This window comes from Centruroides vittatus, unplaced genomic scaffold, assembly GCF_030686945.1.
Source record: "Centruroides vittatus isolate TY-2023 unplaced genomic scaffold, ASM3068694v2 contig_1213, whole genome shotgun sequence".
Lineage (NCBI taxonomy): Eukaryota > Metazoa > Arthropoda > Arachnida > Scorpiones > Buthidae > Centruroides > Centruroides vittatus.
Genome location: NW_027120776.1, coordinates 2,734,208 through 2,748,765, shown reverse-complemented (window position 1 = coordinate 2,748,765; position 14,558 = coordinate 2,734,208). Strand labels below are relative to the sequence as shown.

Here is a 14,558-nt window from a genome sequence, read left to right as displayed (position 1 = left end):
TACAAATTTTATTCTGTCAAATGAGATCTAAATTTATTTTAATAGTCAAATCTCAGTTTTCAAACATAATTTGTTCCTAAAAGTTATTAAAAGCAAAATGTTCCATCACTGCCAACCAAAACCTTTAACAAAAATACTATAAATAGACCTGACTGCCTGGATGAGATATAACAAAATCAATCACGACAGACCAGTACTTTATCCACTCTTTCTGAAATATCATGTTTCAATTGCTTTGATATTAATTGATTTTGATTTTACTTTTAATTTAGTTTGTGTAAAAACCAGAGTTTTAATTAACTAGCTACCTATATTAACAAATATTAAATTAAATATTAAATAAAAAGATTTATTAATGTAATAAGTTCAGTTAAGCACCTTTAAACGCTGATTCATAGATGTTATTTATATTACACAAAGGTCAATTAATGTGGTTTTTATCAATTAAGTTGATTTAAATTGAATTGCGATGCATATCAAAAACCGGAAGTAGTATTTTACCCACATGTGCATTGAAATGTAATTTATAATAACTAGTGATGTAACGAATATTCGGTTACTACTCGGTATTCGGCCTATTTTTCACTATTCGGCCGAATACCGAATACCTAAAAACAGGAGTAAGAAATAACAAAAACACAGTAAATTAATCATTTTGGTAACTTTTATTAATGCTGAAAATTAAACTATAATTATTAAAGTTAATAAGAAATAGCATCTAACTCTAGTATTAAATTATTTCGTAATTAAATAATAATATATCCTTTATCTAGCCCGATATCTTATGGCATTGATGGTAGGTTAGAATGTATCGGGCATTAATATTATTGATTAGTTAATTATGTTATATTCGTATTCGTGTATATTTTTATATTTTTTTACGATATTTTAAAATGATTTACGAAACGTTTTATTGAAACTTATCGTATTTAATGAAAGAATTATTTATCTATTTCTAGAAGATGAGTAACTAATATATAATTTATTTTATATATAAAGCAAAGAATGAGCATTTCTCATTATATACAAAAGATAACATTTGAAATCGTGTTAATTTTAAAAATATTGACAAAAACAATAGCAACAAAATATCACAAAACTTCACAAGTAGAAACCCCCAATAATATATTTGAACTGTTCCACAAAGTATAATTATTGGCAGAAACTAGACCATATGTCTCCACTGAAGTATATCCTTAGGGCACTATTCAGTCTACAAATATGTATTAAAAAAAAAAATTAGAGTTAAAAAGATCGATTTGGAAATAAAATAACTTAAGTTATAACTTACATCTAAATACCAACAACTGCCGAATCATATCGGGCTATTTACGGCTATTACATAAATTATAAACCAATTTGGCACTAGAGGTAGACGTTAGGCTTTATCTCATATTAACTTTAATAATTATAATTTAATTAATTAATTTAAATAATTTAGACCAACTGGAAGAAAAAATCGTAGTGACATTGGGCCAATAGAAAGCAGAGTGCGCGATCCTTGCCATAATGCGGTTTGCGCGCCAATTTTCGTACTTGCGTTAATCAAGCCGAATAGTTTTGCCAAATATTCAGCCACTCAGCCACGCTCCTGGCCGAATATTCGGTATTCGGCTGAGGCCAAATATACTATTCGTTACATCACTAATAATAACATTGTCGCTGATGGTTCATGTTGTGACATCTAATGCCGCGAGGCAATTTTGGCATTCACTAACTTCTGAAGCAGTAGTCTTGTCATTGATTGGTCAGGCTGTAAACTTTCTTTAACACATGAAGTATATGGAGTTGACCATCTGTGTGTGTCTAATCTGTGGCTGGCTCTTTCTGAGTAGGTTGTTTGGCAGCCAAGTTATCGTATGACAACTGGGGCAAATACGGCATTCAAAATTTTGTTTGAAAAGCGATGTGTTTGTGTTTGAAACTTGGAGGTTTGACTTGTTCTTAAAATTCTGAATACTTTACAGAAGTACATTTTTTTTTTCCTATTTATATATTTGTTAAAAATAGAATAATTTTATAAATGTACTTATATGTTTATATAAAATACTTAGCATAAAATTGTTCTTCCATCACAAAATTAAAAAAATGGTGGCATAAGGAACCAATGAACAAGTGGACAAAGCATGTTGTTGAGTGAGCAAAATGAGCAGGGTGCAAAGCTCTTTAGTAACATTATAATTTGTTTTGGATGATGATTTGAAAACATTACAACTTGTTTTAGAATAAAATTTAGATAGTTTATGGATATTTTGTAATTGGATGTGTAATATAAGAAGCATGATATAGATGGGACATTGTTCTGCCTCTAAGCCTTCCAACCAAGATATAAGATCCTTTTCTCAGATTGTCATCACTGTGTGTTATTTCTGGTAACTTAACAATAAAATTATGCAACCATTGGCTATTCTAGAGTATGAATTGTTTTGTTTATATTCAGATAAATAATTAAATTTCATATAGTTAAATAACTAACATATATATATATACTTAGAGGTATGAAGGAGTACATGTCAGGTGTTGCAATTTGGCAGAGTATTTGGTGCCGAAATCATACGCACCTAAAATAAACCAGAGTTGTACTTAGTCAGGGGACCGAGAACTGAGTCAAAATAAAATACAAAATGGCGACACACTACAAACGGGCACTAGTTCAAGTTTGCGCGTGTGTTGCTCATTGGGAAGTTGGAAATGCGAATGTTGTGCGTTTTTGAAATTAGATGGCGCTACTCATTATAATTTTATATTAAAACTAACTTCTGAAATATAATTTTTTTTTGTGTTTACATTTATTAATATATTTATTTTGTTTGTGCAAAAAAAAAATAAATTTTGGATGATACAATAGCTACGATTATTATTTTTTCAAAAACTGGAACTTTTTGTTAGGCATCGACAAAAATTCAACTCTGGGCAATATGCAACAGAGAAATTTCGACATTGGCTAGGTTAATTTCACCAAAAATGCATTTTCGACAACCTCATGGCCGAGGCCAGCAAAGTTTGAATGATTGCACTCATAACCAGTGATAACAAAGAAGATTGGAGAATGAGAATGAGACCTGCTATGAGCATCGAAGTGACCCTGCTTAGTAGTGAGTCTCCGAGACAGTCTTGTCCCAAAAATGGCCTTGCCGTTTTACTTGTTAAGTCTAACTTTTAACCAGCTGGAATCAAAATTATATTAATGATGCTGTATCTGATCATCTTAATGACTTCATTCTGATTTTTAGAGTAAAGCAATCGAAGCTATTGGAGATGGGGAAAAATTTCATGCCATAGGTCAAATAAAATAACTTTTGTATTGGATCTATGTAATTGTAAACAGTCAAGAAATATAAACTATTAGCATAGATCTATGTAAACACGAGCTTCAAAATGACATGCTTGAATACATTATGCTTTCAGGTGTCACATGTTGCAATCTTCTGTTGGTCTGGTGATAAAGAACAGAAAAATATTACAAATTAAATGTCCTAAATAACAATTATACGTATCCTATGTTGGTTAAGATATGAGGCTTTGTAACACATTAATTTGCTTGATTTTTTTATGTTCTGAGTTTCAGTAATAAAATAAGAATGGAAAGATACTTAGAAAAATTGTTTTTCTTTACTAATCTCTCGATTATTTAATGATAAATAAAGCATGCTTCAAGGCAATAAAAATGCATTATTATTATATATCTGTGTAAGAATGTCTAGTTTTTAGTTTATAAGTAGTTAACCAAGGGGAGTGGTGATTCAAAAAAGTTGAGTAATACCGGTTTAGACTAATAGGCATAATTACAAAATTTGGTTAATGTTACCTATGGTTCCAAGATGGTGGCTCATCTGATTCCAGCAAGGAAACAGTGGGGACGCACGTTCTAACCTAACCTAACTTAACCTATTCTAATAATTTTGTTGGTAATAATTATGGTAATTTATTAGAATAGGTTAGGTTAGAACGTGCGTCCTCACTGTTTTCCTTCTTCTATTTGCTGGAATCAGAGAAGAGCTGCCATCTTGGAACCATAGGTAACGTTAACCCAAAGTTTTAATGACTCTTATCTTATGACTATATTTAGATTATTGATGATATAAATGATTGAATGGGAACTATTCTAAGGAATAGAAGTGTTTAAAAGTTTAGATGAATTTTGAGATTTTTACTGATTCTCAGAACATGATACAAAAGAAAAATTGTTATGATAAAATGCTTGTTATGATAACAGTATTGTCAAATATCTAATGAAGTTGCCAAAGTAGTCATTATCTATCCTTGGTTGATATGGTCTTTTTGGATGTCATAAATCAGTGTTGATTTGAAAATGATTCATTAAAAATTATTAGTCTGATGGATTGTGTATCAGACAGTTCAGGATGTTTAAATTTGCACACTAAATCCAACTTTTCAATGGAAATGGCATATGGATTAATACTGGCTCACCAGATTTATTATTGACTATATTAGCAATCCTTCTCTTCCTTTTTAAGCTTAAAGGTCAAGGTTGACTTGAAGGACCCGACAGTCAAAACATTTGGTCAACCCCTGATCTAATGTTATCAGAATTAGCATTTCCTAAAACATAAATTACTCTACTTATTATCAATGGAGTTTAGATTATAATTAGCATTATCTTCAGGTAAATAGGTGTGCATTTTTTCCGCTATCAGCTTCAACATGTGACTGATAATCATTTTTAATTATCAATTGCTAGCATTTGGTACTTCAGTTTTATGCCAAATTAATTATAATAATCATTATTAATTAACAATATAAATTGTATAATTAGTAAATTTGACAGTTTTTTTTTTTTTTTAGATTAGTTCATAAAACCAGAATTTCCATTAATTGTAATCTAGTTAACTAATTACATTAAGCAGAGTATCATTACAGGAGGCATCCCAAAGTAACGATGATTTTACTTTTAAATTTCTAAATTCTATTAAGGATATTATCTTTTGCCGCCTAAAGCATTTCTTACATTTAGATCAGTAAAAGTATTTTAAATACTAATGATTTCATAGATGCAAGTATTTTTAACAGTACAGTCAAACCTGTTTTTATGCGCTCTTTTTATGTGCGATTTTTTTTTAATGCGAATTTTTAATTTGTGCGGTATAGTTGGCGACTAGTCTCGTGCGATTCGTCATGTCTTACGTTGACTTATTATAGCTAAATAAACTTATTATAGCATAAATGCACTTATTATAGTAATATTATTGCATGAATATGCGAAAAATGAAATAATTTACTTTTTAAGTCAACAAAACACCACCTGGACAAAAATATGTAAAACAGACGATAGACCAGACGATGCAGTCAAGTGCTGACATCTGTTGTCAATAAATTCTATTTCGTACGGTTTTGAGTTATTTTCTATGTGAGACTTTTTTTATGCGGTCCCTGTTGACCGCATAAAAAAAAATATTTTTTAATTGTGTCGCGAAAACTATTATTTACAGCCATTCGTGAAGTTTTGTGAGATTTTTTTTAATGCGTTTTTTTTAATGCGGTCCCTATCCCCCGCATAAAAACAGGTTTGACTGTATATTATACCAGAGGTGGGCAAGCAAGAGTTCAGAGGGAGCCAAAAATGTAGGTTTTGCAAAATGCATGGGAGCTGCAGTTCTGTACTGTCGTGGCGGATAGTACGATAAGGCAGGGAAGAATAGGGTGTCCCCCATCCGGGTCAAAAACTTGTTTTAAAAGAATAGACTTGAAACGTCAATTTAATTTATTGCACCAACTTGGAAATAAATTACTAAATATTACATATATATATATATATTAATAATTACATATTTTCACAAAATTGTGGAAATAAAATTGTAAAAATAATAATAAAAAGCAGAAAGTAACACTTTCAGCAAGAGCCGCACGTAACTCAAAAAGAGCCACGTGCGTCTCTCTGAGCTGCATTTGCCCATGTCTGTATTATACTGTTGACTAATTCTGAATTGTCATAAACTAACATAATGATACCTGCTGGATTCCTTGGATCATAACTTAGCTAATTAAATTTATAGATAAAAGTAATTTAGACTAAAGATAGATGATTAAGTTGCCATTACTTTATATATTTAATCTTCCAAGTTATGGCCCAATGAATTTCAGGAGTATCTTTAATATTATTATAAATTAATCAAAGGTTGATCATTTGATATTGGAGATTATATAATTGACCATTATGACTATGCTCATTACTTTTGATTTATTGTTCTGATCAACTACTGAATATTCTTGATGATGATGATTTTTTTTTAATTTCAGGAGCTAAAGCATTCTATATATGTCAAACCTTGACTTTTAGCTTTTGTTTACCCCTGAAATTGGCACAGTTCATTTGCCAATTTCAGGGGCAAACAAATGGTGATGCTTCTCAGAAGCAAAAACACATTACGTATACACTTGTGTGCAACTTTTTTATATCACCAAATCACTGGACTGTCTTTTGCAATGAAAAATTGTACGTTTAATAATTCAGAGGTAGTGAAGAGTTTAATGTTTGTGGAAGACTCATTTACAAGTATTGTTGCGTATATAATCTGTAGGTTAGCTATGCTTGAAATACTCTGAAAATGAGTATGGGTAATGAAATGCAATCTGAAACAGAAGCATATGCATGAGCACCTCATCATGCAACAAGGTGATCATGTCAAATCACAGTGCAGTTACATGCTGATTTTAAATTGCAAATTACTCATGCCTGTAAAGCTACTCTCTCTTAGACACAGGATATGTATTGGTACATGCTGTACAAAGATTTTTTCGTTCTAGCAATTTTCTGCGGGTTATATGCAGGAAAATATGGTATTCATTAGCACTTCACAAGGGATGGTTTTATTTAGGAGAGAATTATATCATGGTTTGATTGTATTTGACTGTTTGTTTAAAGAATATCAGTTGCTGATCATTTTGATAAATCAATGGTTTTTCTTTTCTTCCAGCATTTCTAGTAAATTATACACCATTTTTCAGAGTTGAAGCTAAACAAAACCTTCAACTTGGATAAATCCTATCTTGAATTCTTGAACAAAATCCAGTAAGTAAAGTGTGAAATATATAAATGTATTTCCATAAATCATGGATTTAAATTGATTATCATTTGCTTTTGGCTAATCAAAATTTGTTTCCATTGCTATATGCAAACTAAATGTTTTAATTACATTATTGTAGTGAATGAAATTAACTTAAATCAATACCTGCCCTACATTTTTTATTATAAGACTGTTCCTGACATAATTTGCAAACACTACCATCTGTTCAGATTTGATTTCTAGTTTACAAAAATGATTTATTTGATCATTTCTCAAAACAATGGTTCTACAATTCTGTGCTCTACATACTAATTATCACGGCGTAGTTTTTAATAACCTAGAAAAGATTCCTTTGATGTCATTTGCACTTTTGTTTACAATTGACAACCTAATCAATAAATACATTAAAATGACTAATTTTATTATGAATATGCAATAATTTTAATTTAGAGAAATGAATTACTAGATTTTTGTTTTGATTTTTATGAGCAAAGTGCAAGGTTATTTTAGAAATAGATTTTATTTGTAATATAATTCTTGATTTTCTTGTTAGTTAAAAGGTTAAACAATTATCTTAAAACGTTCTTGTATTAAGCTTGGTTTCCACGTTAGCATAAAATATTCCAGGAAAAGACGCGCTAGTTTTCTGTTCAGAAATTTCAAATTTTAATATATTCCAGATAGAAAACCGAGTTGAAAATATTTCTGCTTTTCCATACAGTTATACATTTTGTTTTTATAATACACCAATTAGAGAATAATAATTTAGAGAAATTATTTGACAGCTTGGTTTTCAAATTAAATTGCAGAAGTAAAGGAAAACTTGTTTTTTTTTTTTACTTTTCCAGCTGTTACGTTTAATAGAGGGAAAGTAAGGCAATGGGTCCAAAAATGTTGATAAGATAGGTGGCATTATCCCAGTCATCCAGTTAGGCTTTTTGTTGTTTATTGGCCTTGAGAAATTGCACTCGGTTTCTAATGTAGTGGATATAAATGGAATAAGAATGGAAACAATCTATTTTAAAAAATTTTTTCAGGTGGAAATGAAGCATTACTCGAGTGTTCTGTATTGTCATAAATACACCTCATTAATAATGCAAATTATTATAGTAAAACTAATAATGAGAATGTCCTTAGAAATGAAAACAGAAGTGTGTGTGTGTGTGTGTATAAAAATTCTTCAATATATCCCAGTTGGTCAGTTTAAAAGATGCTTATGTATTAGTAAAAAAAAAAAAGAAGATTCTGATACTTAATGCTTGTACTAAATAGTTTTTTCCTTAGTATATGTAATCTGTTTATCATTATCTACTTTTGGCTTTGAAATAACAATTGCTTTATACTCTCGTTCCAAAGTAGAGTACTCTTAACTTGTGAATTTGCCTTACTTTGCTTTCCTGTCTGTTATATGTAACAGAGGGAAAGTTTGGTGATCGGTCAAAAAATGATCGCCTCCCATTTTTGGACTCAGAACCGTGAAACATCGAGAAATGAAAAAATTTTGGGTTTTTCTGTGTGTTTGAATGTGCGAATGTGGGGAGGGATGTGTTCACTTTTTTCAAGGCTTAATAACTCATGCTTTTTGTCAAATTTCTGAAATTTTGGAGGGTGGTTTGTGTATTAGGGGAATTGAGGCTATTATATTTTGGTTATTAAAGGTCAAGGGGTGGGGAGATAGAGAAGGGGTTGTCATATCCCGAGTAGAGTCAGAATTAACAAAGGTTTCACTTGTTATCAGCATTTACAATTTTTTATAAAACCTAACCATAATGTGAAAATTAAGCATTTTGCAATTTTATAGTAATTAAAAGTAGGATATTTTTTAAAAATTATTTTGTAACAGATGGTGCCATTTTTCATTATAAATATGATGACCAACCTATGTGCTGCAGGCAAATTAATTTGAAATTATATATAATACACACACAACTGTGCTACTGTTTATATGGTATGGTGTGAGAATATTTTGCCTATATTAGTGTTATAGAATGTGCAGTCAGTTAGAAAAAGTTTGAATTTTTGATGTATGTATAGTTGAAATAATCAGTTTTTATCTTGCACAGAGAAATGCTATGAAATATGAGATTAATAACTAATAATGCCTTTTTTTACAATGCTAGTTTTATAATTACAGTAGAGCATCGATTATCCGACTTTATTGGGGACTGGGGTTGGTCGGATAACCGAAAAGTATGAAAAAATACATTATTAGTATAGTGTATTAGGCCTGGTTTAATTACTAGCCTCCCTTTCATAGTCAAGCCAGTGCTGCAAGCTAAAGCATGCAAAAATTTAACAAAAATAATATTAAAGTAGCCAAGACATAACCAAATATTGTAGTGCCACATCACTAGCGGACATTTGAATTTGCCGACTAGAACGCAATCGGTTAACCGATAAGTCGGTTAATCGGGGGTCGGATAATCGATGCTCTACTGTATTATTATTATTATTATTTCTCAAAGATGGAAGAAGCTGTTTACATAAACACGAGAGAAGGGAAAAATTCTATTAAAATAATTTTATTTTAATTTTTTTCTAATATAGAAAGAAATATAATATAATATACTTTTTTTTATCTGAAATGTTCTACATAATCTTTTTGGAAGAGTTGAGTTTTATTTACTGTAAAAAAAGAAAAGAATTTGGATATTTACCTGTCACTTAAGTAACAATAATCGTGTTCATATGTGGGGTAATCAAGTATTCTTTTGTTTAAATTTTATCATCATAATCAGAGAAATTAGACATTCTCCATGAATTGTGTGAAATCTCTAATCTGTTAGAATAGTAGTCAAATTGTTGAAAATAATTCTTTATTTTTGTTTTATTTACTGAAACAGATGTTCTGAAATGCAAATGACAAAGTTGCAAAAAATGTTTGCAATACTTTAGTGATTGCATTTTTCTTTTCCACCCTCTAGCACAACGGTTCCCAACTGGTGGGTCGCAACCCACAAGGGGGTCGCCTTAGCTTTTTTGGGGCGTTAATGTTAATAATATATTTATGCTTGGCAACACGCGAGATATGCAATGTAATCAGTGCACAGCCGGCACCCGCATCTCTCCTTATGCCTGGTGAAATTCGACTGTGGCAAACTAATTGGGTATAGTTGAGACCTCCGTTAACAAGGCCATTTCATACTTTTAGTGGTGCTTTGTAGCCCTGATTCTGTTACTCAGAGTCGCTGCTAGAGGCGCCTCAATCTAGTTTTGGCGTTCCTTCCACTAGCTCTATAGTCCGAAGTTAAGCGGATGCAAGCTCAATCATCACATTAATAATTAATACTTAACAATAGTGATGATATTTTTTATTAAGTCCTAAAATATATTTTGTCGAACCTTTTATTTTTTGTTTTATTGATTAAATACAACGGATGCGAAAGGGGAGTCGCGAACATTTTTAAAAAACTAAAAAGAGTCGTGATTAAAAAAAGGTTAAGAACCACTGCTCTATCAGCACTGAGGGCCTTACAATCATACATCCCGTAGATTCATTCAGACACTCTGCAGTTGGTGAGGGATGGGACTCAATATCTGGGATAACCCACACAAAAAATTTGAGGTTTCTGATCTGGATTTGAACTTGGGTTCTCCAGAGTGGCAGCCTGATGCTTTTATTGCTTCAGCCTTACGGCATTACTCTTGATTTTAATACTCTCGGATATTTATATTTACTGTTTCTGATATATGGAATTGTTTTTCGTAATCTGAAAACATGTCATATGTGGCATATGCTTTACAGAAGTTGTGAAGTGTAAGTATTCTATTAATAATATCAATATATTGATTGCAACAGGGAAAGTATATTAAGACGTTAAACTGATTATATGTAATCCATAAGGTATCCTTAGCCTATAAATGTTTTCATCAACTGTAATAATAAGACTGACTGATTGTAATACATTAAGTTGATAATTTTCGCATTGAAAACAGTTCTACAAATCGATGCAGAATTAAGTTTGGGAATCAAAATGTTACCTTGCACCCTTGTTATAACACAAAACAAAACTTTATTATAACGAGACATCCTGACCTGTATGAATACAAATTATAATAGGAATTTTAAAGAAAAACTAAGTACACTATTTTACAATGCTTGGGCCTCTAGAATCCTTTCTTTGCAGTTTATTTCCCATGCTTCTTGTAGCTTTTCATTGTTTCCTTCTCTTTCTATGCCTATCATTTCCTTAATGTAATCATCTCTTCTCAAAGGTGTTTGGCCCAATCTGATTCTTGAAATAATTATTATATATATATATGGGGTCTGGATGGCTGGGCAGTCGTCTTGAAGCAGACACATCATTGCTTCTTCTTCTCCAACTCTGTCGTCGTCTTTTCCTGCGTGCGCCAGAATGGATGCGCACGACATTCGGCTCGACCATGTCACCAGCGTGGGGGACAGGCACCACATATATATATCTGAAATTCATTTACTTCGACAATCAATGTACACTTTTATAGTGTGTCAACATTAAGTAAATCTTTAAGATGTTTTTATTGCTTTAAAAGTTTTTTATGATACCTAGTGAAGTGGACTAACTAAAGAGCATTTTCTAGTTTGTGTCCAAGTTTGTATATCTAACTTTTAAATGAAAGTGCTAATTACTTTGTGTGAAATTAGTCTAATTTTGATTGGCCTTAGTTAAACTCATAATAAGTGAAATCTACTAGTAGTAAAAGTTGGCCTGTATAATATGGGATAAGAGGAATAATGCTTGATATTTTGGAGAAAAATGAAAAATTTATGTTGAATTAAGCCTTAAAGTAAGCAAAACTTTCATTATTTAACCAAAAAAAAAAATTTCATAAAATTTCTTCTACTTTTTTTCAAATTGAATGAAATGTTAGAGAGAATAGCAAGGTTGAGGCTGAAGTTTTAAATGCAAAAACGTGTACGTCGGACGTTCAGCACTGCTTTCCAGTAAGCCTAGAAATTTGACAATGGCGTTTGGAAAGTCAGTGGAATCACGCTCGACATTCCAAATGTCATTGTCAAACTTCTGGGCTTACAAGAAAGTGGCACGGAACGTCCGACGTACACGTTTTCGCATTTAAAACTTCGGCCTCAACCTTGCTAATATCTTTAATTATCTTAAGACAGTTTTATTTGTTCTGAAATTTGATTTATGTTAAACAGAATAATAGATTGAAATTTGAAATTTAGTCCTGTCAATAGTATATCATAACTTTGCAGATTTCTTTATTGTTTAGTTATCAACCCCATACTTTACCAACAAGACAAAAAACAATGCTAAATAAGTTATGGAAGTTGATAATTATGCCAGAAAGCTGTTCAAGCCGTCTTCTGTACATAATTTAATATCTCCGTGTAAACAAAATTCAGATAAACACCATTCTCACTTTGTACAGTATAAAAACTTTTTCTTGCAACAAATTGTGTAGTGACTTTTTTTTAATATAAAATTAGTAATTTGTATTGTTGGAGATTGTTAAAGTGGTTTTTTATACTTTCCAAATTTAGTTTTTAATTATTTTAAGCACTCTGATACTAATAAAAATAAACTGCTTTATCGTTTGAAGGAAAATCATTAAGTTTAATATGAAATATTTGAGAATATTTTGTTTGTGATATGTTTTTTAGCAATTTTTAAAATATAAGATTCCTTACGTTAGCAATAAGTAATTTTAGTTCCTTTTTATTTTTAATAAATCATATTTAATAAATTTATTGTGCTTTATTCTGTTTATAAGTTTTGGTATTAACAATTAAAAATATTAAAGTTAGAATGAGCATCTTGCAAGCTGAATTGTGTGAGGGCCCAATATCGCTGCTCTTAGGGGTTCGGTATTGTAATTTTATTTTCATATTTTCTAACTTGCGTGATTACGTAATTCAAGTTAAGCTGATATTTGTGGCAAAGAACATTCAAATTAAACTTGACCAATTAAAATATGAGAATAAACTATATATTACTAGTTTTGTATTATCAGCATATATTATTTTAGTATCTAATGTATTGACACTTCTGGAGCAAGTTTGTACTCAGCAGGTTGAAGGCCTGCAGCTCTAAGAGCCATCGCAAACTACAGGGAACAGGAGCTAGCATACACTCAGTCGTGCTCCAAATCCCCCACTTTTCCCCTCGAGGCTATGAGCCATTTTTACTGCTTGCACTTACTACCACAACTGCTCTATCTGTTGAATTCTGTCAACAGTGAACACATGCTCACATCACTGTGCTAGCAAAGGGGTAAGCATGCAGGAACAAAGAAAGGGGCAGGGCCTTTGACGTCGTCGGGTATGCTAGCGCACGTTTGCTAGCATTTTGCTCTTGCAAAGCTGTAGTTTGTGGCGGCTCTAAAATAAATGCATGCGGCACATTTGAAATTACAAAGTTCACCAATGGCCTACATTCAGAATTGGTTGCTCATCACTGAACTAAAATATGTTGTCAACTTTATATTTCAGAGATTCTCTTGTTTGTAACTATTTCTTGTTCAGTTCAATGTAATTATTAATTACTTGTCATCTTTGATGGTTGCTTTTGATTTGTTGTTTATTTTATGCTATGTACCTGCTTTGTGCTGTTTTTAAAAATGTGCTTATAAGGCTATTTTTTAGCATCACACAATTCAGTGTTTTCATTACATAAATTATCTCTCAATTGAAATTTTTGTTTCTTTTTTTATAAGTGAAAGCTGCCTTTGAGATAATTGCTTTATGCTAAGTTCTGTTGAATATAAATCTCTAATTTTTTTGTAAGACTTTTAACTTATCAACTGAAATTCATCTATATTTTTAGCATGTTTTAAACAGCTTTCATACGATAAAATTTCGTTGTGAAATTTAAAAAAACAATTTAAATTAAAAAATAGCTTTGCTGCAATTCTGTTTTGCTGTTTTATGAGATCATCACATTCTCTGTAAATTTTATCAGTTGTCAATTATTATTTATTAAAAAATTATTTTTTTATTCATTTTAGCAGCAAATTAGATCTATACCGTCAAGAACTGTTCCATCTGTTACAAATGGTGGTCCTCATGACATGAACAAACAAGCCGTGTTATCTCAACCGTCGTCTGTGTCCAATATATATGGTTCAGTCTCGGGACCACAGCACACCCAAGCTGGGATGCCTGGTTCAAATCATGGGCCTAATACATTAGTTCAACAGCCACAAACACAGTTACAGTCTCAAGGTCAAACACAATCTAATATGCAGGTAAATGGTTCATGTTACTTTTCAATTTTAATATTATATATAAGAATTGATAATCGTTCGATTATTTACTTAATTTCAATAATAAATCTGCATGTCCAGAGATGTTTTGTTACGAGTGTTTTTGATATATTTACAAATGTAAAAAAGTTTTCACTTAATATTTCATTAAACGATTTTGCATTTTCTGAGAAGGATTTGCTATGGAGAGGTTATATCGCAACATTCTTCATCCGATCCATTCTTGGATGGATCGAATGAAGAATGTTGCGATAAAAGGAAGAGTTTCAGAGAGCCTGGATAGCTGGGCTATAATGAAGAGGAGGAGAGAGATGTGGGAGAAGACTG

The 14,558-nt window shown here is 31.3% G+C and overlaps 1 protein-coding gene across 5 annotated transcripts in view; it reads left to right on the top strand.

Moving 5' to 3' along the window:
- The window catches only part of LOC136986541 (eukaryotic translation initiation factor 4 gamma 3-like), a 142,502-nt gene that overhangs the window by 48,927 nt on the left and 79,017 nt on the right, over nucleotides 1-14,558 (top strand). For 4 of the 5 annotated variants that reach the window (XM_067284121.1, XM_067284113.1, XM_067284097.1 and 1 more), the window contains one exon: nucleotides 13,974-14,213. In XM_067284121.1, the coding sequence (XP_067140222.1) occupies nucleotides 13,974-14,213 (240 nt within the window). The remainder of the gene's footprint in view (nucleotides 1-13,973; nucleotides 14,214-14,558) is intronic. The other variant, XM_067284105.1, reaches the window with a different exon arrangement.